Genomic DNA, 24,845 nt, shown 5'->3' with positions numbered 1-24,845 from the left:
TTTGGGGCCATTTCTTCAAGAAGAACTGGAGGCATAAAAATATAAATTCATTACATGAACTGTTAAAACAGTTTCAATCTGACCACAATTGAAGCTTTTGTAATAGTTTCAAATGTTCAATCAAATATTCGATGTCCATTTCGCACAACTTAACTGCCCGATGAAAATGTTTAATTTCTAATATCTGCTAAAATACTTGGTAATCCAAAACAAGACTAAAAAAATTGACAGCTGTTTGCCAACAAAGGAACATAATTCATCAATAAATAACAAAGCAGTTTTTTACAGACGGGTCCAATCTCAACGCTATATAAATGATGTACTTATGACATCATAGTTTGATGTTATGATGACGTAATACTGGTACATTCCCCAAATTCTTACACTGACACGTGTGACTGCTACCAAATCTTTGGTTTTATTAAAAGACAAGCAGCTTCCATATATTACCTTAATAATTATAATTAAGCTAGAAAATGTATTCCTAAAAGGATGAAAATGTAACGATATCAACTAAAACCTAATCTTGGCTTGTAAGTCTAAAATAACTGAAGAAGCGAACTTGAACTTTTGTCAAGCCCTGTAGAAGATATATTATGTAATTTATATATAGTGTGACATAAAGTATATCCACAATGTTACACGTGAATTTAGAAACTGCGTTGTAAGAAGTTTTCGCCTGACAGCCTGTACACAAGGCCCAGCTGTAAGTACTTCCAGATTTATTTTCTGTAACAATCCAGTTTCTACATTAAAGAATGAAAACTGAAATACCCGCTGAACACTTATATATAGATGGTTTGAGTTTCAATGTTTATTTCCCCATAGAATTACTCCTCTGAAAAAGCACGTGAGCGTCGGGTATGTGATTCGATTAACATCTAACATTTGTTTGAAACTACATCTGAACGAAAAATTAAGCATCCGTATCTCCCGAATGATGTGACCGTTTTGAATCAAACATCCCAGTTAAATAAAGTAGTACTTTAAGCAATCTTATAAATTACTGGTTCAGCCATGTTCAAAATATTAAGTGGTAAGGTAACAGCTACTAGTATCACGGTCGATATTTATTCCAGCATCCAATATACAGTTTTTGTAGGCTCAGTTACATGCATGCATTGGAATCTACTACTGAGGTAAAGATATGTCATTTTCCTCTTGGTCCAACATGAACGTGTTTGCAATTACTAATAATTTACATGGATCCTTATGTTTCCATTTTTTAGTTATCTGCCTGTTCACAATATCATTTAGTTTCTTAGGGTCCTATGGGACGTATGTTTCCTACAGTACGTCCCAAAGGAGGCCTCACAGGGTACATGTAGAGTGGCATAGGGTCCTCTAGGGTTCCTTAAAGTTCATATAGAGTCACAAATAATCTAACAGGACGTCGTACGGGGTACTCATCCATTCATCTTTTTTTTTAGAAAATGGATTTCAAGATCAAATTTCTCTTGTCATGCTTTTTTGTCACTGCCCATCCGTTCCTAATGTGAATCTTCCTCCATAGTTGAAGGGAAGGCAAGTACTTACACCGAGGTTCTTTAAGCTCTCTCATAATATATAATTATTCATTTGTCTTTTTTTTTTTTGTAGAAAATGCATTTAAAAGGGCATTTCCTACTGACATGCATAACAGTCCTACTAACTGTGTTCGTAATGGTGGGATTTTACGTCAAAACAATCGCCCACAGTGGTGGATCTTCCTCCAGATTCCAAGAGAAGGAAAGAAGCAGTAAGGACACCAAGGTTCTTCAAGATCTTTTCTCGGGAGAACTGGACGCACTGGATTCCAGGCTAATAGAGTTTGTGAGGCATAGAATGCTCTATGCATCTACTAGGAGGCCTCGAAAGCTTGAGAAACCCGACAAAATCCATTATTCGCAAAACGGACAAAGTCGTCTGGTTGATAAGTTGCTACGCCAACGACGGCACGGTTTCTTTGTGGAGGCCGGCGCTTGGGATGGGGAGGAAAACAGCAACTCTTTATTTTTTGAAAAATATCGCAACTGGACCGGAATACTGATAGAACCCGACCCCATAAACTTTGAACAACTTGTCATGAAAAGCAGGTAGGCCGAATGTCTATGGTTGCACATGTAAACGCTTATTGCTTTCTAGTATTACATATGTAGGCTATATGAATTCCTTGGTAAGTGAGCTTGTCTCGGAATATGATACTTACACATGGTTATTCCTTACAGATAAAGGTTACAATAGGTAACTCCTTTTACGCCATTCATTCCTTCTAGTGATGGCAGAATTAATAACTGTCAGGTATAGCTTGGCTACCATAATGTCTTACTCCACCCTTTTCCAAGCCAAATCCCAAATCCCACGAAAGCTCGTTTTTTTTTAACCGTAATTCGCAAGGCTTTGGGAAATACTGTACCTGACGATGCCCTTAGAGTATTAGTTAATTTGGTGGATCAGCGTCCGATGTTTATCTAAAATATGCAAGGCTTTCACAACCTGAATCACACAAACTTCTAAAAGATCAAAAATTAATTGACGCCCACAGATATTTGGATCGATCTATCTCCCTAGGGAGTATCACTAAATTGCTATCAACCGAAGGGGTTTATATGTCTGACAAGCCTAGTAAAGCTGTGAGGGGGTAATTATCTTTACCCCCTAGCTGATTTGGTAGGCGTGACAGACATTTAAGCTGGCCAGATGATAGCAATTTAGTGAGACTCCCCAGGGAGTTAGATCGATCCAGATGGATCGATCTAGGCATGGGAACCCAGTCTTATTGCTCTAGTCTATAATTTGGCTTTCAAGGTACATTTAAACATCATTTCAGGAACTCATAACCTGAGGCCGAAAATACTAGCATAAATTTTGTCTTAAGTGCAAATACCATCATTTAAGGAATTTATGACTGGAAACTGGAGGCTGAAAACGCTAGTACATACTCTCTCTTTCAAGGTACACTTCTTATCATTTCAGGAAGGCTTTTGTGATCCAGACTTGCCTCATGAGTAAACCAAAGCGGCTGGATTTTACGTTATCCAGCAGACCAGATAGTGGAGGCATCAACCCAATAGACAAAAGAATAAGTGTTAAGGGAAAGAGCAAATTACTTTGCCTGCCGATCCAGACGCTTTTAAGCACCATTGGACGGACACACGTGGACTTCTTTTCCCTCGACATAGAGGGAGCAGAACTGGAGGTTCTCCAATCTTTCCCGTGGGATAAAATAACGGTCGATGTGTGGGCAGTCGAAGTTCATCAGCGTACTAAGAATTACAATCAGGCTTTAATAGATATTAGAAGGGTTTTTAATCGAACCGGTATGTATCAAGAAGTACAGCCACTTGGACAAGATCTACTGTTTGTGCGAAACGATGTCCACTAAACATTAGAGGGTTAATTTTTTTTCATAAAGTATCTTACTGTAACCCTGGATTTCACCTTTTACGTTTGTTTCTCAAGGTTTTTCCTATCCTTTTTACCTCTTTGATATATATCTGAGGCAGTATTTTCGAAACCTTGTAACTTACAACAATTTGGTACTATTTATGTGAATTTATAACTTCGACTTACGCGTTATTCTCGAAATTCTTGTAAGTCTTGTACTTACAAACTTATGTAAGTTTTTACGTTTGTTTCCTGAAGTGACGTTTGGTCCATGAATAATCCACAACGACGTATCTAGACAAAGTAGTATTTTCAAATAAAGTAAAATTATCCAGAAAGAAGTTTTCTAACATTTTCGTACAAGTTTTCGTCGGAAAATCCACGACATGTAAGTTCAGAAATCGGACTTGGCTCCTCTTGTGGGATTCCCCCATGGGATTCCCCCAAGTTTCTTTTATCGAAAGATCTATTAAGTTTACAATTAAAATGATGAAGGATATTTTCCTTAAGTGAGTTGATTATAATAAACATCCGCCATATTGTCTCAAATTTGGACACTAAAGTTCCAAAGCAATAGAAATGAGTTAACTCAATTTCTCAAAATATGACTATCAGTTTGATATGAAAATGTAATGTGTATCTAAATAAATAAATAAACTTTATTATTAAATGTAAATGGGTTAAATGTGGAAATAATTATTTTTCTATACACCTTTGCTGTTAAGTTTTTATCGTAAGGAGTGAATACAGTAAATGTTATTTTCGTGTTTTAACTTAAAAGTCACAAATAATAAAATACAAATAAAGTCAGACAATTAGGTTGGCATAGTTTTCAAAAAATGCATTCAATTTCATATGACAGTGGCGGATTTAGAGGAGGTCTGGGGGGTCAAGGTGGTTTGACCGCCCCCTTCAGTATCTGAAAAATATATCACACAAATATTCTACTCTTGAAATTAGAATTTTAACTAGCTAAATCATTGTTCTAAACCGTGCCAAAGTGCACTTTTTTGCTCTCCAAGACCAAAAATTTTCCGGGGCCCTTGAGCCCCGAACCCCACGCCAAGGAAGCGATGGTCGGCTTCGCATCCGAAGCCTGTCTTTCCGGACCCCCCTTCAAATAATCCTGGATCCGCCCCTGTATGAACATGCTATTGCTATTTAATGAAATTAATTAAACAATAAAGGATTAAATTGGGATTAATGTCTGTTGGAATAAATGTGGAAATATTTTTCTCAATACCTTTGTTGTTATCATTAGTGAGTACGATTCCTTTTTCATGTCAGCAAGAAAAGTAAGTTACTTTGTACTAGTACAAATTAACATATATCTTAATGTTGGCTAGTGCAGTCTGTACAAAAAATTAAAATGGAGGATTTTGAAAATAAATAAAAATATTAATCATAATAATAATAAATGAATAAATGTGCTCACTGATAACTCAATCACAATTTCAATAATTTATATCATATAATATTTACTTATTTAAACTTATTGAAACAAATATTATTCTTTCTTTCTTTTTGGAATTCTCACCAACAGTTCTTGCCCATGTTCTTGTTTTATTTCACTGCAGCTGAAACATAACGTTGACAAAGATAGGTGTGTGTGTATACGATTAATAATATATGTGCATCTACAGAGGTGGCAAAAGCATTGCGCCACGGGGATTCCAAACCACCCAAAGGAGCATTTTTGTCTATGGTTTGATTTTGGGCCCAATTTTCCAATTTTTAGTGTTTAAAACCGATACCTTTAAAGTACGAAGCGGCATAATCAAATACCCTCCCCCCCCCAAATGAATACAGGCTTTCGCCGTAGTAAATGTTATACCAGCATGTACATATATATATATATATATATATATATATATATATATATATATATATATATATATATATATATATATATATATATATATATATATATATGGCCTCTTATTCGTCAATGATACCCAATGTACTCTGTCTGGGAAAATAATGAATTGATGGTTTATATGTTCATCATACTAGCATATGTACTGAATATATGCAAATACTGAACAAGTGCCGGCAATTATATATGTACGATTTATGTTATTAAGCGCATCAACAGAGGTAATAAAAGTATTGTAACATGTTTTAAATGTCCTCCCTTTTTTCTGCCACATACTTTGGATCCAAACCACCAAAGTGTTTTGGTGACAGGCATTGAGATATTTAGATTTCGGAAACTTATTTCCAAATTATAAAACTACTATATTAATTTTAAAACGATTTAAAATTGACTATAATTGAAGCTTTTGTGACAGTTTCAAACGTTCATTCAAATATTTGATCTGATTCACAGCCTCTACACAAAACATTACTGTCTTTTGAAAATGTTTAATTTCTTATATGTGCTAAAGCAATTTGGCAATCCAAAGCAATTCATCAATTGTAAAGCGGCAGATAACCCACAAAACATATTTTACAAGCAGAACGAATCTCAACATCATATTAATGCTGTATTTACTTATGATATCATAGTTTAATGTTCATGGGTATGTAGTTTGTATGATGACTTGAGGACATGTTTCCGACATCCTTACAATGACACTATATCTAGTAACTGCATTTCCTTTCAAAGCTTTGACTTAATTAAAAACGTGCAGCTTACATATATCCCTGCATTGGCTTGGAAACACATTTCCAAAAAAAGATGTATTTTTATTGGCATCAACTATTATATAATCTTGGCTTGTAAGCCTTTAATACTGAAGAAGCGACGGTAAACATTTGTCAAGAAGATATTTTGCGTGGTTTACCAGTAATTCGTGGCTTTAGAAGCTGCTTTGTGACAGATGGACCATTCAGATCGAGAAGAGCCGAGTGCTAGTAAGACCGCGACCTAAATATGGCGGACCTACATACAAGGAAGTCCGCTTAATCCTGTAATAGTCTCTCTCTCACACGCCTTCCCACGCGTCGATTCTCGGCCGGTTGATTTGAGCCGAAATTTTGGGCGTTGGCTTTGATACTGGATCCAATTTTGAGTTCAATTTTTTCTGATATTTTCTGATTATGTGGCTGTGTTATAACTAAAAGTTCAGATTTTCATGATAGGTCAGATATGGGTTAACTTAGAAGTGGTTAGTTTTGGTGGTGATCCGTATCAATAATCAATCAACAATCAAAAATCAAAAAACTCAGTTATGGACCTTTGATGAAATTTTCAGGAACTGTCAGAAGTGGGCCAAGGAACAGATGATTAGTTTTTGGTGGTGATCCGGATCAATAATCAATCAATAAGCAAAAATATCGAAAATGTAGGGATGAAACGGCATTAGATGGAGACTTTGCTGCCTTGGCGGAGGTCTGCGCTCTCTGAGTGCTTTTCTAGTTAACAATAAAGCACCAATCTCAAGACATCCGCCTTCATCTTGAAATACGATTTACAAAACCACATTTTCAATATGAAGACGGCTTTATAGTTCATGAAGTAATCATTTATAATGCATGTTATATTTAAACGCTGCATGTCATATTTCAACGCTGCAGTTGTATTGCTGTTGCCTAATTTGTAGTGCACCGACTGCAAGACCCAGCGGTAAGTATGATCAGATTCATTTACTTTTTAAAGTCTTGTATCTACACTAAATTGTCATTGCCATTTATTGTAATTATCTATGTCGTCAAACTGATTTTAAACAGCCATGTAAACAGCTATGTAACTGTAGTTCTCCCTCCCTTTAAGTTTGAACATATCCTTTTGTGTAACATATGCTTGTACCCATATGTATATAGTATGTTTATGGTAAATTTATAATCACACCAAGGTTCATTTCACTGCTTAGGTAGAATATTTTAAGAGGAATTATACTAGTACATATGTTCATTATATAAAGATTATTTTTTTCATTCACAAACGGCTAGGCAACATAATACCAACTAGAGAAATGGTAATGCACCAATTGTATTATATCGTCATTAGTACATCATATTGTACAAGGTCATGACAATCTATGTACCAGTACAGAAATAAATTGAATTGAATTGAATTGAATTAAAGAATGTAAGACAAATAATCGAATACTCGACACTTACTGCGTATATGGTAATTATAAAACACAACCCGAAATGCTTTAATTCATAACGCTAGCTAAATGCTTAAATGGACGTAGGCCTTTATCAGACTGATTTTAGTGGATGTATGTTGTTACTAACTTACCGTTAGGTAGTATAGTGGCCAGCTAAAGGTATGAAATCATTTCTGAATTATTATATATGTGTCCACTACCAAACCAATGAACATTATTGCTCGAGTTTATGTGCACGTTTACACACACACACACACACACACACACACACAACATAAAAAATGAATAACTTTGTAAATTTAACAAATAACAAACTGGAATCTCTTTTTTAATAAAGCATTCATATATATATATATATATATATAGAGAGAGAGAGAGAGAGAGAGAGAGAGAGTGAGAGAGAGAGAGATTGTTGACGTTAATTATGATCGAATTTAAATGCAATAGCTCAACATGTAATTCCAATTAATGTTTCCTTTATGAACATAAATTTTCTTTTTTTATTTTTCTATTTTTTTTAATTTATTTATTTATTTATTTATTTATTTTTTGTTCTTAAAATTAATATCTATACTTTTTTATATGTAATTTTTCTGTTTTTGTAGAGAAAAAAATGCATTACAAAGGATATTTACCACTGGTGTGTACAATAATCATACTAACTGTGTTTGCAATGGTGGGGTTTTACGTCAAAAAAATCGCCCACAGTGGTGCACCTTCCTCTACAATAGAAATGAATGAGAGAAGCAGTACAGACATCGAGGTTCTTCAAGATATTTTCTTGAGAGAGCTTGACGCGCTTGATCCCAGGCTACTAGAGTTTGTGAGGCGCAAACTGCTCTATGCACCTTCTAGGAGGCCTCGGAATCTTAAGAGACCGAACACACTGGATTATTCTCATAGCGGACAAAGTAAAGTTGTAGATACATTTCTGCACCAGCGTCGGAACGGTTTCTTTGTGGAGGCCGGTGCTTGGGACGGAGAAGTGACCAGCAACTCTTTATTTTTTTAAAAAGCTCGCAACTGGACCGGAATACTGATAGAACCCGACCCCCAAAATTTTGAGCAACTTGTCATGAAAAACAGGTAGGTACTTTCTATGGTTGCACAGGTAAACTCTTACGTTCTTCTGGTATTACATATGCGTATTAATTCCTTGTCTCTAAATGTGGTACTTATGAAATGTTATTCCTTACAGATAAATGTTACAATAAGGAACTGCTTTTTACCCCATGCCTTCTTAATAAAGATGACTGAATTGATAACAGTAAGATATTACCTGGTAACCATTATATCTGACGCCACTCTTTTCCAAGCCAAATCCTTTGGAATAAAAACTTTGGGATATACTGTACCTGACGATCCCCATAGAGTTTTAGTTAAAAATCTGTGTCAGTGCCCGGTGTTTGTTTTCTCTAAAAATGCAAGGCTTTGACAATCAGAATCACACAAACTTCTAAAAGTCCAAAAATTAATTGATGCGAAGTTGTGGAGACAAATTTATGACCACAGACTAATTGCTCTAGTATATAATTTGGCTTTTAAGGTACATTGAAATGTCATTTCAGGAATTTATAACCTAAGACCAAAATTGCTAGTATAAACTTTGTCTTTCAAAGTACCATCATTTCAAAAAAATTATGGCTTGAGGCTGAAAACGCTAGTACATACTCTCTCTTTCAAGGTTCAATTCTTATCATTTCAGGAAGGCTTTTGTGGTCCAAACTTGTCTCACGGGTAAACCCATGTGGCTGGATTTTACTTTGTCCAGAAGCCCAGATAGTGGGGCGATCAACCCGATAGACAAAAGAATAAAAGTAACAGGAAAGAGCAGGCTACTTTGCCTACCGATCCAGACACTTTTAAGCACCATTGGACAGACACACGTGGATTTCTTTTCCCTTGATGTGGAGGGGGTTGAGCTGGAGGTTCTCAAAGCTTTCCCGTGGGATAAAATAACGGTCGATATGTGGACAGTCGAAGTTCATAAACTCACAAAGAACTACCGTCAGGCTTTAAAAGATATTAGAGGGTTATTTCGGCGAACAGGAATGTATAAAGAAGTGCAACCACGAGGACAAGATCTACTGTTTGTGCGCCAAGACATACTCCTCTAAATAGCATTATTATATGAACTACAAGTATCTAAAGCCTCTCTTACAACCCGTCGTGCGTGCTTAGAGATCGTGCGTCCTCAGAGCTCTTGTCAGACGTAGCGTTGTCGCAGGATGAAAATTAAATCGCAGCGGACGAAGTAGTAAGTACTTTATGAGTAGGTGTGTCGTGCTCTAAACGTGGGGCCCGCAAGTGGTCTGTACGCCTTTTTTTTTGGAAGTAGGAAGAAGTAAGGAGCACGTACGATCTGTACTTGTGTCGCACACAGTGAGTGAAATAATCACACGTGTATTGCAAGTGAAGCGTACGTTTTCAGAAATCGTACTTACGAAGTAAGAGAAACGTAAGAGAAACGTAAGGCCACACTTTTTTATTTTTATGGATCACATCCTGCGCGCGCACTGATTTTCGTCCATTCTCAAAAAAAAAAAATAATAATAAAATAATCCCCCCCCCCCTTCCCCCCAAGGAAGTCGGTTGTCACAAACGTGGTTATTGAATTTGCCGGAAAATGCAATCGGCAATCCTCGGCTAAATCCGCAAGCTCCATACTGTCATTGTCGACTGCGGAGACATCCAAGTAGTTCCGAGTGTGGAAAATGAGCTTTCTGCGCATGCGTATTATCACCATCTCTAGCAATAATTTCAAAATACACGACAATTAAAGTCATAAAGAGAACGGGGGCCGTCGTTTTGGATTGGTTTGCCATTGATATTGGACATGGAGATATCACCCTTTTACAATTATACGATCATCGCCAGGAAAATTTCAGTGACATTCTGTCCAAAGCAGCACATACCAGGTTTTTTTGTAGCGAAAAAAGGGTCGACAAGAGCGTCGTGGTATTTGGTGGACTGAAGGTCGGACGGGCCACCCGATAGTTGGCTGCTACGTGTGAGTCGAAGTAGACAAATGGCATCGACCGAAATTACCTTTTTAGATTTGGAAGTAGGAAGCATAGGCCTATCTTTGCTTCATTTTTTTTAACAATTCTGTGAAGTGTTTACAATGCTTTAATTTTCTGAGAGTACAAATAAAGACACGCTGTTTATTCGATATTTGTTTTATTGATTGTTATACCAACAGAATGCATGAAATAACCTTAAATAGATTTGGTAATATGCAACATATATATTCATGACTTTTTACCTTTCTACGAAGTAGGCCCTATTCACAATGCTTTAATATTTTGAGAGCATGGATAAAGACATATTGTTAGTCTGATACGTGTTTCTGTGGTAAATAAGTGTTTCCAGCTGTGTACTGAAAACATAACTTTTCTTAAGCAGTTTTTTTTTTTTTTTTTTTTTTTTTTCGCCCGCTCGCACCGATTTTGGGGTCCCCAGAGGATGTCATCCATAAAAATAAAAAAGTGTGGCCTAATAAGCACGGAAGTGGAACGCACGGATAATCAAAATAATATAAAAGGGAGCACCGAGTCTCTTCATCATTCACTGCTTTGGCTTCCAAAATGGCACTTCCAAGAAGGATGCGCCATCGACTTCTACAGCTGTTAATGCTAGAGGAGGCCGAAGATCGTGACGCAATGCTTGCAGTGGTTGCTGGGGATCGCCTGCACTTTTATCGTGCTGGGCACGTGCGTCGTCTTAGTGTGACGCACTTCACAAGTATGGTAGTAGTACTCGCCACGCACTTTGGAAATGAGATAAACGCACGGAGGAAGTGCGCTCCCCCCCCCCTTTTCGTTAACACGTACACTGAAAGCAAGTTGAACGTACGAGTCTCTTGCGTGGTAAGTACGTCTTCGTGGTAAAATACCCCGGAATCACTGCATGCTTTTCCTGCGTTACACGCACGCCTAGCGCACTTACCCAGTACTTTTGTCTTGCGTGCTACGAGCGTGCTCCAGGCGTTCTAATTGTCGCAGACAGGTCGTAGCGAAAAACTGGCCGGCCAGTTTTCGGGCTGCGTGCTTTGCGTCGAGTTTGCGTCCACCAAAAACAGTACGTTCCACGTGCGTGTATCTTACTACTTGGCCAATTTTTTGCACGCAGTCGAGCACGCACGACCGGTTGTAAGAGTAGCTTAAATAGAACACTGTGTAAATTGATTTTACGTTGGGGTACTTACTGAGATCTGATATTATACCAGTATATATCTTTAATTATAAATATATAGAGAAATTCCGTTCATTTACAGGGGCGGATTTAGGCCGTCTTCTGGGTCTTCCGGAAGACGGTCAGATTTTCAAGTTTACATTGACGGGTATCTAATTTTTTTGTCGGAAGACGATCAAAAATTGAGGGCCGATCAATGAAGATAATTTGGAAGCCTGTCAGAAAATATCTCTGGATCCGCCCCTGATTTAATCAATTATATACACTTCATAGAATCCCCATTTTATGTGGTTTTTGCCTGCACTTAGACTTAACTTACATCCTGTTATGCACCTGTATATGAGTGGAATATATAAAACGGTAGTAACATTACCCCTACAACTTGGTGTAGTTTATTTTAGAGAAGATGGCTGATTGCAGTTTGGTCCAACATTCAATATGCCGATCAATAAAATTGGAAATTTCTAGAAGACCTTTGAACTGCGTGGATAATTAAGTGTTTATTTACTAAATTAAGATCTATTGTTGTCAACAATAAAGAATAGATAAAAGGGGGTGAGCCCGTTCAGAAATATTTTACCTTTTAAAAACTGGGGATGAACTGTATCCTCTGATGTCAGGGGCCTCCCCGTCATTTCAGATTTGTAATTGTGTTAGGTGTGACGGCCATGATTGTGAGACGTTTAACTATTGCAGAGATGCATAATTCCGGTGTGAGTAGTGTGGTAGTCCTAGGAACGGAAGTCCGGGCTCCCATATGATTAGTACATATTAGGGCAAGGAGTTACAACAGATGTAACTCCTTGGTTAGGGTAAGCTGGGGTACTAGGGCTAGTATTTAGGATAACTCTTACCTGTACAAAGTAATTGGAAGCGGACCGCGGTTCCTAGCGGACTTCCATTCCTGTTACACCGGTATAAACAATTCCTCTTCAGCTGCATGCCCAGCTTAATTATCGTGACCTATTGTGTCGCCGCCATACACAGTTCGAGGGCCTCCGCGAGGAAATGTGAACGATAACGTCAATTTTTTTAGAAATTTGAGGGCATTAAGAATATGTTGATCCTCGGACTAAATACAGATCCGCGGACTAAATATGGTCGACTCACTTAAAAGCGGCGCCGACTTATTCCCTGAAGACCTCCCTATATATATATATATATACTCTGCTTATAGCCTTGTCACACAGGGCATACAGCTCTCATCGCTAAAGCCCCCTTTACACTGGACGACGTCCTTTCTGCGTCCCTCTTTTGGAGTAAAAAAACAATAATAGTTCACTTGCCGAAACCGGACGATCATTGAGCATTCATTTTGCTACAAAAGCGATGCTTGTGCCTCCTTTTTACTACCACAAATATGCCAGTTTCATGGTCGTACAAGGTACGCAGAAAGGACGCTGTCCAGTGTAAAGGGGGTTTAACTGAGCAATATTCAGTGAGTTTGCAAATCATTTATTAGTGATTGCCCTACTCAGATTTATCAATTATTCTTTAAAAAAAAAACATGAATGGCCCCAGGGTCGGGGCAAGTTGGCACCCTATACGAAAATGCAGTAAGTATCCTAAATACAATTTTACACATTTTTATTTTAATAGATTGATTTTTTGAGAGTCTTTGGTGAATAAGTAGTTCAAATGAGGCAGATATATTGAGGTTTTTGTACCTTACGTTGTAGGCGTTGCAAAAAGCAAAATATCTATTAATTAAACTTGTTTTTTTTTTTAATTAAGAATTAACTAATAATGATATGAAGCAGTATTTTAATGAATGAAAAACGAATAATACTTTTGTTCTAAAAGAAACTAAGAAATTCAGTCTTAAAAGTACATTTCAACCGAGCATCGGTAGGGTATGGATTCCTAGTAACACATATAAACCACTTCCACTAGTTTCTTATACCACTCAAATAAAGTCGACATGCCAAGGGATAAACTGAATGAATCACTTGATCAGCCATAAAAGAGCCTTAGACTGCCTCTTTCTTTAAATATTTGGTCAGAAATTTAACCTACTTATGTGACCTACTACTGTATCTGCCCCATGTATATACAGTTTAGACAGCTAGCATTCAAATATCATTCTTCGGTAATATTAAACAATGTCGTTTGGTAATACTCTTAGTTGGACTATTTGAAACTATATGCTGGCATTTGGTATGTTTCTGTGGCAAAAAAAACTGACTTCATATGCATATTTGTTTTAACAATGGTATGTAGCTCTGTTGCGCGCAAAGGATTGTGGTCTATATGAGGGTCCAACTTGCCCAAGTCAAGGGGGGCAACATTTTTTGAAGGATTGCAACCATTTTGGTACTAAAATGAACAACGCTGATGCATTTCTGTGAAACTTGAAACAATTTGATGTCCTATGAATATACCACAATTGACCTAAAGCCTATCAAAATAGATTTTAAAATCTCTTAAATAAAGTTTAAGATGTACAAATCTTTCATTTGGACTCACCGCTTAAATAATACTTTTTTACGACCGAAGCTTTCTTAGAATTATTGGATACCGTCACTTTACAAAATGATGTGATCAATTTTTTTTCATCCCGTTGTTACTTTTTCATAAATTTATTCGGGGGGGGGACTTACCCCGGGGTCCAACCAGCCCCGGTCTCCACAATATCTTCAAAAGTATTCCATCATTATATAATCGTGTTATAAAAACATCGTATTCAATCTAAAGTTAACACACCAGCATGTGCGTCTTTTTGACAGAGATCAAATCAGTGACACAAAAAGGATATTCAAAGTCGAACGCATGTTGATATAAACGATGGTTTCATGGATGATTTTTTTACAATAAAGCACCAAACTCCAGACATCCGCCATCATCTTGAAATACGATCTAGAAAACCGCATTTTCAACATGAAGACGGCTTTATATTTTATGATGTAATCATTTATAAATCATGCATGTCATATTTAAACGCTGCAGTTGCACTGCTGTTGCACAATATGTAGTGCACCGACTGCAAGACCCAGCGGTAAGTATAATCAGATTCATTTACTTTTTAAAGTCTTGTATCTACATTAAAGAATGTAAGACAAATAATCGAATACTCGACACTTACTGCGTATATGGTTATCATAAAACACAACCTGAAATGTTTTCATATGACTAGCTTAACGCTTAAATGGACGTAGGTCTTCATCAGACTGATGTAAGTGGATGTTGTTACTAACTTACCGTTAGGTAGTGAAGTGGCCAGCTAAAGGTATGAAATCATTTCTGAATTTCCAGCTTGTGTTTCATAATTATTATGTATGTGTCTACTACCAAACCAGTGGACGTTATTGCTCGAGTTTATGTGCACTTTTACACACACACACACACACACACACACACACACACACACACATATATACAGACTTGACATTTAATATGGAATATTTCAGTTTCGAATTAATGTATGCCTAGGTGAAAATGCGTTGTTTTTTTTTTTTTCCACAAACTCCGAGCTCATATAAGATATGTGAATGGAGAAGTGTGTAGTCAGGTGTGTCGCTACCAATTAACTGATTACCAGGTTTGTTGCGCTGCTGCATTATGTAATATGCAGTGCTTTAATTGGGTAGTGCTCCTTTGGGCAGGTCAAAGCTTTGCTTTGGCAAAGCATGGTTCTGTCAAAAAAGTATCAATATGTCGGCAACTACAGCATAGATGGATTTGAAATTTTGCATGCACGTGGTCGGGTGTGCAGCGTGTAAAATGAGCTATGCAGTGCTTTACAAATTTGTTAATCTGTGGCAGAATGGCGCGAAAAACACAGGCATTGCCAGACAGGTAATTGCGCCAAACGAAACGGTCCGCACAGTTTTACAGAGTAATGCCCAGACTGATGTACCTACACAGAGGCCACACCCAATGTATTGAAATCTTACCACCATGGTACAGGATCCACTGTCCTTCGGGATATGCTGTTGCAACTAAACAAAAACCACCAAGTCCGTTCAGAATGAGGGGTAAATAACCACCAAAACGCATTTTTCAAGGCCCTTGGCGAACACCAAACTGGTTTTAGCAGGTTAGAATACCAGACGACCTCCGAGACACCCACTGAATTAGGGACCTTGACTGTTTCTGGGTTGAACACTGAAATCTCGTGGCTTTCTTTATTGAGGTCAGACTTCACCTGTACCGCTCAACAGACAAAAAAGGGTTTACAGACATCCAGAAGAGGCCAACAACGAAGCGTGTGCCGCGTCTAAAGTGACAAAGGTCATTAACAGCGTCAGTATTTGGAGTGGATACCACATTGGTGCCAAAACACCAATGGTAGTCATCGACGAAAACCTGAACCAGATCAAATAAAGAAATAACTGGGAACCACTTGGCTATCATTTGATAGGGGACAACTTAGGAACAATTTTAGGTTGCACGGTGAGATTACCGGTTCACAAAGAGCACTTTTAATAGCATGTACTTACAGAACCAGGGGAATGAGCAGCTACCTTGGTCATCAATGTCGCCATATTTGAACCATATAGACAATATGTGGGTAGGCCATTACTCTCCGAATCAATGGCCTACATGTCCTACAACAAAACTAGACCAAATTGGGCAGATTTTGACCGATGCCTGAAATGTTATTCCAGATTGAACTTTAAAAACCTATCCCATTGAATGCCTTGCCATTTGAGAGCGCTGGTAGCAGCCAGAAGAAGTCAGGCGTAACAGCGACCGTTACTGTGACTAGACATTGACATGGGGGTCCTTTGTGGAGCGTTTAACTCTTTTACAGACAATAATTTGGAATATATGGAGGTCCAAAATATCCCTTTTAATGGTTGTCGTATGACATAGAATAGGCAATGTGCTTTTGTTTCCTTCTCTGGCGAATTCCATTAATGAAATGATGTCACAATGACATCAAAGAGATAATTAAAAGTTATTAACACACGATTTTAATCCTTATTTTCATTTATCAGTCTGCAAAATAGGAAAAACATGATTAAAAATTATTTGGAAAAAAATATTCCATATTAAATGTCAAGTCTGTAGATATATATATATAAGCCAAAGGAAACTCTTCTACTGCCTCCGGTGACAACAAAATATGAATAACAAAAACTTGGATAATTTAACAAATAACAAACTGGAATCTCTCTTTTGATAAAACATTCATTTGTATATATATATATATATATATAGAGAGAGAGAGAGAGAGAGAGAGAGAGAGAGATTGTTGACGTTAATTACGATCGAATTTAAACGCAATAGCTCAAGCATATAATTCCAATTAATGTTTCATTTATGTACATAAATTTTCTTTTTTTTTCTTTTTCTATTTTTATGCATGTTTTTGTTCTTAAAATTAATATCTATACTTTTTTATATGTATTTTTTCTGTTTTTGTAGAAAAAAATGCATTACAAAAGATATTTCCCACTGGCGTGTACTATCATCATACTAACTGTGTTTACAATGGTGGGGTTTTACGTCAAAACAATCGCCCACAGTGGTGGACCTTCCTCTACATTAGAAATGAATGAAAGAAGCAGTACAGACATCGAAGTTCTTCAAGATATTTTCTCGAGAGAGCTTGACGCGCTTGATCCCAGGCTACTAGAGTTTGTGAGGCGCAGACTGCTCTATGCACCTTCTAGGAGGCCTCGGAAGCTTGAGAGACCGAACACACTGGATTATTCTCATAGCGGACAAAGTAAAGTTGTAGATACATTTCTGCACCAGCGTCGGAACGGTTTCTTTGTGGAGGCCGGTGCTTGGGACGGAGAAATGACCAGCAACTCTTTATTTTTTGAAAAATCTCGCAACTGGACCGGAATACTGATAGAACCCGACCCCCAAAATTTTGAGCAACTTGTCATGAAAAACAGGTATGTACTTTCTATGGTTGCACAGGTAAACTCTTACGTTCTTCTGGTATTACATATGCGTATTAATTCTTCGGTTAGTGTGCTTGTCTCTAAATGTGGTACTTATGAAATGTTATTCCTTACAGATAAATGTTACAATAAGGAACTGTTTTTTTACCCAGTGCCTTCTTAGTAAAAATGGCTGAATTGATAACAGTAAGATATTACTTGGTTACCATTATATCTGACGCCACTCTTTTCCAAGCCAAATCCTTTGCAATAAAAACTTTGGGATATACTGTACCTGACGATCCCCATAGAGTTTTAGTTAAAAATCTGTGTCAGTGCCCGGTGTTTGTTTTCTCTAAAAATGCAAGGCTTTGACAATCTGAATCACACAAACTTCTAAAAGACCAAAAATTAATTGATGCGAACTTGTGGAGGCAAATTCATGACCACAGACTAAATGCTCTAGTATATAATTTGATTTTTAAGTGCATTGAAACGTCATTTTAGGAATTTATAACCTGAGACCAAAATTGCTAGCATAAACTTTGTCTTTCAAAGTACGACCATTTCAGGAATTTATGACTGGAGGCTGAAAACGCTAGTACATACTCTCTCTTTCAAGGTACAATTCTTATCATTTCAGGAAGGCATTTGTGGTCCAGACTTGCCTCACGAGTAAACCTATGTGGCTGGACTTTACGTTATCCAGCAGTCCAGATAGTGGGGCGATTAACCCAATAGACAGCAGAATAAATGTTGTAGGAAAGACCAGGCTACTTTGCCTACCGATTCAGTTGCTTTTAAGCACCATTGGTCGGACACACGTAGACTACTTTTCTCTAGACGTGGAGGGGGTTGAGCTGGAGGTTCTCCAAGCTTTCCCGTGGGATAAAATAACGGTCGATATATGGACAGTCGAAGTTCATGAACTCACAAAGAACTACAGTCAGGCTTTAAGAGATATTAGAGGGGTATTTACTCGAACCGGGATGTATAAAGAAGTGCAGCCTATCGGCCAAGATCTTACGTTTGTGCGACAAGATGTTCACTAAACATTGGAGGGTTTTTATTTTATATAGTAGGTTATGTATTACTGCAACCCTGGAATTAACTTTTTACTTTTCCCCTAGATTTTCTTATACATTGTGAGTTTCTACAAAAAATGAGAATTTTGGTTATTGCATTTTGTAGAGTTTGTCAAACACAACACTGGTGGTGGTGGTGTCCCTTTTTTCCATAGTAATGCGCTTACTCCAGCTGGTGGTACAATACCCGGAGGCAGTATCCCCTATATGATCCTCTAGTTATTTGGGTATTACCTAACATTTGCTATTCTTAACCTATATTGTTAAGTCTACTTCATGCGTTATAGATGTCTCAACGAGGGTGGAAAATAAAACGGTTGTAAAATTACTCCGCTGACTTCCTATTGTCGAATCGAGAGTTAAAAGTAGACTGGTAGCTGTATATGGGTGGAATATCAAAAGCTTGTAACATTACAGCTACGACTTTGTCTAGTTTATTTTAGAGAAGACGGCTGATTGCCCTTTGCTCCAACATTCAATATGCCGACCATTAAAATTGGAAATTTCTCGAATTTCTGCTTGGATAATCAAGTGTCTCTTTACTGAATTACGGTAAGATTTATTGTTGTCAAAGATAAAAAATAGATAAAAGGAGGTGAGCCCGTTTAGAAACAATTTACCTTTTAAAAACTGGGGATGAATTGTATCCATTGATATCAGGGGCATACCCGTCATTTCAGATTTGTAATTGTGTTAGCTGTGACGGCCATGATTGTGACATTTTTACCATTTTTGCAGCGATACATAATTCTGTGAAAGAGGCACCGCGAAAACAAAATCATTGCACTTTGTATAACACATGTTTTACTGTACCCAGTTAAACAAAAAGTTTCATTTTAAACGGACGTTGATACAAGTAGAGTGATATAATATAATAAACTAATCAGATGGTAGCCCTGTGTGACAGGAATGGTAGTCCTAGAAACGGAAGTCCGCGCTCCCATATGTTTAGTACATGCTTGGACATAAAAAGGATCTCTTATTATGTCCAAGGTACATGTAAGGGTAAGCTTGGGTATTGGGGCTAGTATTTAGGACGACTGTTACCTGTACAAAGTAATTAGAAGCGGACTGCGGTTCCTAGCGGACTTCCATTCCTGCAACACCGTTATGAACAAGTCTTCTTCTGCCCAGCTTATTGTGGCCTATTGTGTCGCCGATATACACAGCTCGAGAGCTTCCGCGAGGAAATGTGAACGATAACGTCAATTTTTTTAGAATTTTGATGGCATTTATTTAAGAACATGTTGATCCTCGGACTAAATACAGATCTGCGGACTAAATATGGTCGACTCCTTTTAAAGCAGCGCCGACTTATTCCCTGATGACCTCACTCTAAATATTCTGCTAAGACTTGTCACACAGGGCATACAACTCTCATTGCTATTATTCAATGAACTGGTTCCGCATCCATAGCTTGCAAACTGGTTATTAGTCATTGCCCTAGCCAGGTATGTCAATGGTTTTGTGAAAATTGTCGCCGTGAAATTTAAAGCCGGGAATACATTAAGATTTATAAAATGTTATAAAAACATATCGCATTGGTTTCTAAAGTTAACAAACCAGCATGTGCGTCTTTCTTACAAGGAGGGATCAAACCAGAGATACTTAAAGGATGTTCAAAGGGCCTGCTCTCCGAACGCACCATGTTCATGTAGCAGATGGTTTCATGGATGCTTTTATTAACAATTAAACAACCGTCTCCAGGGTCAGCTTTCATCTCGAAATACGTTCTCGAAAACAGCATTTTCAAAATGAAGGCGGATTTATAATTAATGATTATTTTGGGCAACAGCAGTAAAACTTCAGCGTTTAAATATGCATGTAATACCGGTATATATATATATAATTAATATATATTCTAATATATTTAAACGCTGCAGTTATATTGCTGTCGCCTAAAATATTCTTCGACCACTACAAGGCACAGCGGTAAGTACCCTGTATGATGAGATTCATTAACTTTGTTAGGTACTGCATTACATTAAAGAATGTGAAAAAAATGAACCGAATACTGGACACTAACTGCACATATGGTAATAACAAAATAAGAGTAGGGATGTTTTCATACCGTTAGCTAACGTCCAACTTGGACAAAGGCCTTTATCAGACTGTAATTACATGTGGTTAGTAAATTACAGCTAGTTAGTTAAGCAACCAGCTAACGGTATGACATCATCCCTTGTGTTTTATAATTATCATATATGTTTCAACTACGAAGTTAATGAACATTATTGCTCGATTTCTTTTGCACTTTACAATTACTGACGTTGATAACATGTATGACCGAATTTAAATACATACAATAGTCCAAGCATCTGATTCCAATTAATTTTTCATTAATGTACATAAATTTTCTTCTTTTTCATTTTTCTATTTTCATGCATGTTTATCTTAAAGCTAATCTCTATGCTTTTTAAATTGATCAATTATTTTATTGTTATTATTTATTATTTATTACTATTATTTTGTAGAAAATGCATTACAAAGGACATATCTTGTTGGCATGTACAATAATCATACTAACTGTGTTCTTAATGGTGGGATTTTATGACAAAACAATCACATACAGTGGTAGACCTTCCTCTTCTTTTCAAATGAATGAAGGAAGCAGTACTGACATCGAGGTTCTTCAAGATCTTTTCTCGAAAGAAATGGACGCACTTGATCTCAGGCTGCTAGAGTTTGTAAGGCGCAAACTGCTCTTTACGCCGTCTAGGAGGCCTCGGAATCTTAGGAGGCCCAAAGCAGTTCATTATTCCCAAAACGGCCAAAGTAGTCTGGTTGATAAAGTTCTGCACCAACGACGAGATGGGTTCTTTGTGGAGGCCGGTGCTTTGGACGGGGAGCAGGGCAGCAACTCTTTATTTTTCGAAAAATCACGCAATTGGACCGGAATACTGGTGGAACCAGACCCCCGGAATTTCGAACTACTTGTCATGAAAAGCAGGTTTGAGATGGCACTTGTAGACATATTTCTTTTTTACGAATTATGAGTTAATTTATGTCTGTGCTTGTCTCGGTGTCTGATACAAGCAGGTCAAGGTGACAAAAGGTCAAGGTTACAGAAGGGAACTTTACACCCCATTACTTACAAGTCACTTTGTTGCTCGTTATGACCTATGTGGCCCAATAAAAGCAAATTACCATGTCGCAAATGAATTGTACAACATGCTTGGATAATACCCCGATTGATTTTTCACAAGGAATTCACATACCCTCTAACAGGGCTGCAGTTATTATTGAGGACTTTTGTGGTTGAAATATCAGACCAAAATGACTGTCTCTTTATCATATCTGTGAATATCTGTGGAAAATTTGCCGCCCTGGTAGAGAGTAGTATTCACAAATATGTCGCTGGTTAAATCATGGCACATTTCTATACTGTTACGCATTTCTCTCGAGTTACAGTTGAAAATTACAGTTTTCTTAAGGCAGTGAAGAAAGTGGGCGCAATCTGTGATACAATTCTGTGGTTACAAAAATTTACACTTAAATAGAATTGATAGAATCACATTTATAACCGCGGACTGCAAATGTTTAGACATACAAAGTGTGTACACATTGCCCTTTATATGATTCCCATTACAAGGTACATATACGTTTCATTTCAGGAAGGCATTTGTGGTCCAGTCCTGCCTCACGAGTAAACCCATTTGGCTAGATTTCACGTTATCCAGCAGAGCAGATAGTGGAGCCATCAACCCAATAAACAAACGAATAAGTGTTAAGGGAAAGAGCAAATTACTTTGCCTGCCGATCCAGACGCTTTTAAGCACCATTGGACGGACACACGTAGACTTCTTTTCCCTCGACATAGAGGGAGCAGAGCTGGAGGTTCTCCGATCTTTCCCGTGGGATAAAATAACGGTCGATATGTGGACGGTGGAAGTTCATCAGCGTAGTAAGAATTACAGTCAGGCTTTGATAGATATTAGAGGGGTATTTACTCGAACCGGGATGTATAAAGAAGTGCAGCCTATCGGGCAAGATCTTACGTTTGTGCGACAAGATGTCCACTAAACATCGGATGATTTTTTTTCATATAGTAGGTTAACAGGCTTACTGCAACCCTAGGGCTTGTCTAACACAACACTGGTGGTGGACCCCCCCCCCCCCTCTTTTTTTTTTTTTTTTTTTTTTGGGGGGGGGGGGTCCATAGGAATGTTCTTACTCCAGTTGGTGGTACAATATCCGGAGGCCGTATAGCCACTATGATCCTCTAGTTATTTTTGAATATTACCTTTTTTTTAACCTATATTGTTAAGTATACTTCATGCGTTATACCGGTAGATACCGGAAACAAAACGGTTGTAAAATTACTCCACTGACTTCCTATTGTCGATATCGTAGAAAACACGTGTGATGGAAATCACTGTGTGACGTCACACGAGACGAGAAACGTGCGAGAATCCGCTTGAGGTGAAATGAGGTGAAATGAAGGGAGTGGGGTGCATATAGGAATGCGCTTACTCCAGTTGGTGGTACAATACCCGGAGGTAGTATCGCCTCTATGATCTTCTAGTTATTTTTGGATATTACCTGTGTTTTTGCTATGGTTTGGTCTTATATTGTTAAGTCTACTTCGTGCGTTATACTGGTAGATGTCTCAACGAGGGTGGGAAATAAAACGGTTGTAAAATTACTCCACTGACTTCCTATTGTCGATATCGTAGAAAACACGTGTGATGGAAATCACCGCGTGACGTCACACGAAACAAGAAAACGTGCGAGAATCCGAGTGAGGTGGGGCCACATTGACTTTTCAGTGAAATGAAGGAACCCTAACGGCTACATGCGGGAATACCTTCTTAGGAAGCGATACAAAAGTGACACGCTGTATATGGGTGGAATATGAAACGGTTGTAACATTACCCCTACGACTTTGTCTAGTTTATTTTAGAGAAGCCGGCTGATTATAGTTTGGTCCAACAATCAATATGACGATCATTAAAATTTGAAATTTCTCGAAGACCTTTGAACTGCATGGATAATTAAGTGTCTATTTACTAAATTAAGATCTACTGTTATCAACGATAAAGAAAAGATAAAAGGAGGTTAGCCCGTTTAGAAACAATTTACCTTTTGAAAAACTGGAGGTGAATTGTATCCACTGATATCAGAGGCCAACCCGACATTTCAGATTTGTAATTGTGTTAGGTGTGACGGCCATGATTGTGAGACGTTTAACTATTGCAGAGATGCATAATTCCGGTGTGAGTAGTGAGGTAGTCCTAGGAAGGGAAATCCGGGCTCCCATATGATTAATACATATTAGGGCAAGGAGTTACAACAGATGTAACTCCTTGGTTAGGGTAAGCTGGGATATTGGGGCTAGTATTTAGGATAACTCTTATCTGTACAAAGTAATTGGAAGCGGACTGCAGTTCCTAGCGGACTTTTATTCCTGCAACGCCGGTAAAAACAATTCCTCTTCAGCTGCATGCCCAGCTTATCGTGACCTATGCCTCTATTCCCATAGATTTTAGATCGATCTATCCCCGCCGGGAGTCTCACTAGATTACTTTCAGATAATCCGACTTAAATGTCCGTCCCGCCTACTACAAGCTGTAAGGGGGTAATTACCTTTCGTGTCCGCCCGGCTGACAGCTTTTTAGCGTGAACCCCCAGGGAGTTAGGTCGATCTAAAGTAGGTCGATCTAATCTATGGAAACGGGGTGTATGTGTCGCCGCCATACACAGCTCGAGGGCTTCCGCGAGGAAATATGAACGATAACGTCAATTTTTTAGAACTCTGAGGGCATTTATTTAAGAACATGTTGATCCTCGGACTAAATACAGATCCCCGGACTAAATATGGTCGACTCACTTAAAAGCAGCGCTGACTTATTCCCTGATGACCTCCCTATATATATATTCTGCATATAAACTTGTCACACAGGGCATACAACTCTCATCGCTAAAGCCCCCTTTACACTGGACGATGTCCTTTCTGCGTCCCTCTTTTGGAGTAAAAAACAATAATAGTTCACGTACCGACAACCGGGCGATCATTGAGCATTATTTTGCAACAAAAGCGATGCTTGTGCCTCCTTTTTACAACCACAAAAATACCAGTTTCATGGTCGCACAAGGGACACAGAAAGGACGCTGTCCAGTGTAAAGGGGATTTAATTGAGCATTATCCAATGAGCTTGCAAATTGTTTATTAGTGATTGCCCTACCCAAATTTATCAATGGTTCTGTGAAAAAAAAAATCATGATGGGAGACCAGGGCTAGTTGGCCCAGTTAGACACTTGTGCCTATGTAGAGCCAACTAGGAATGAGTTACACCCAATTTCCA

At 38.0% G+C, this 24,845-nt stretch overlaps 2 protein-coding genes across 2 annotated transcripts; both read left to right on the top strand.

The window, feature by feature from the left end:
* Positions 1–16,992: 16,992 nt before the first annotated feature.
* LOC147760266 (protein Star-like) lies at positions 16,993–18,856 on the top strand. Its single transcript, XM_086994441.1, has 2 exons — positions 16,993–17,467; positions 18,099–18,856. The coding sequence occupies exons 1-2, from the start codon at positions 16,995–16,997 to the stop codon at positions 18,505–18,507; spliced, it is 882 nt and encodes a 293-aa protein (XP_086850567.1). The 5' UTR covers positions 16,993–16,994; the 3' UTR covers positions 18,508–18,856.
* Positions 18,857–21,137: 2,281 nt separating this feature from the next.
* Positions 21,138–22,563, top strand: LOC106156856 (protein Star-like). Its single transcript, XM_013532285.2, has 2 exons — positions 21,138–21,490; positions 22,155–22,563. The coding sequence occupies exons 1-2, from the start codon at positions 21,138–21,140 to the stop codon at positions 22,561–22,563; spliced, it is 762 nt and encodes a 253-aa protein (XP_013387739.2).
* Positions 22,564–24,845: the final 2,282 nt, after the last annotated feature.

Source organism: Lingula anatina, chromosome 8 (genome assembly GCF_051362555.1).
Source record: "Lingula anatina isolate TDL-2025a chromosome 8, LinAna3.0, whole genome shotgun sequence".
NCBI classification, from domain to species: Eukaryota; Metazoa; Brachiopoda; class Lingulata; order Lingulida; family Lingulidae; genus Lingula; species Lingula anatina.
This window is presented reverse-complemented; position numbering and strand designations above follow the sequence as displayed.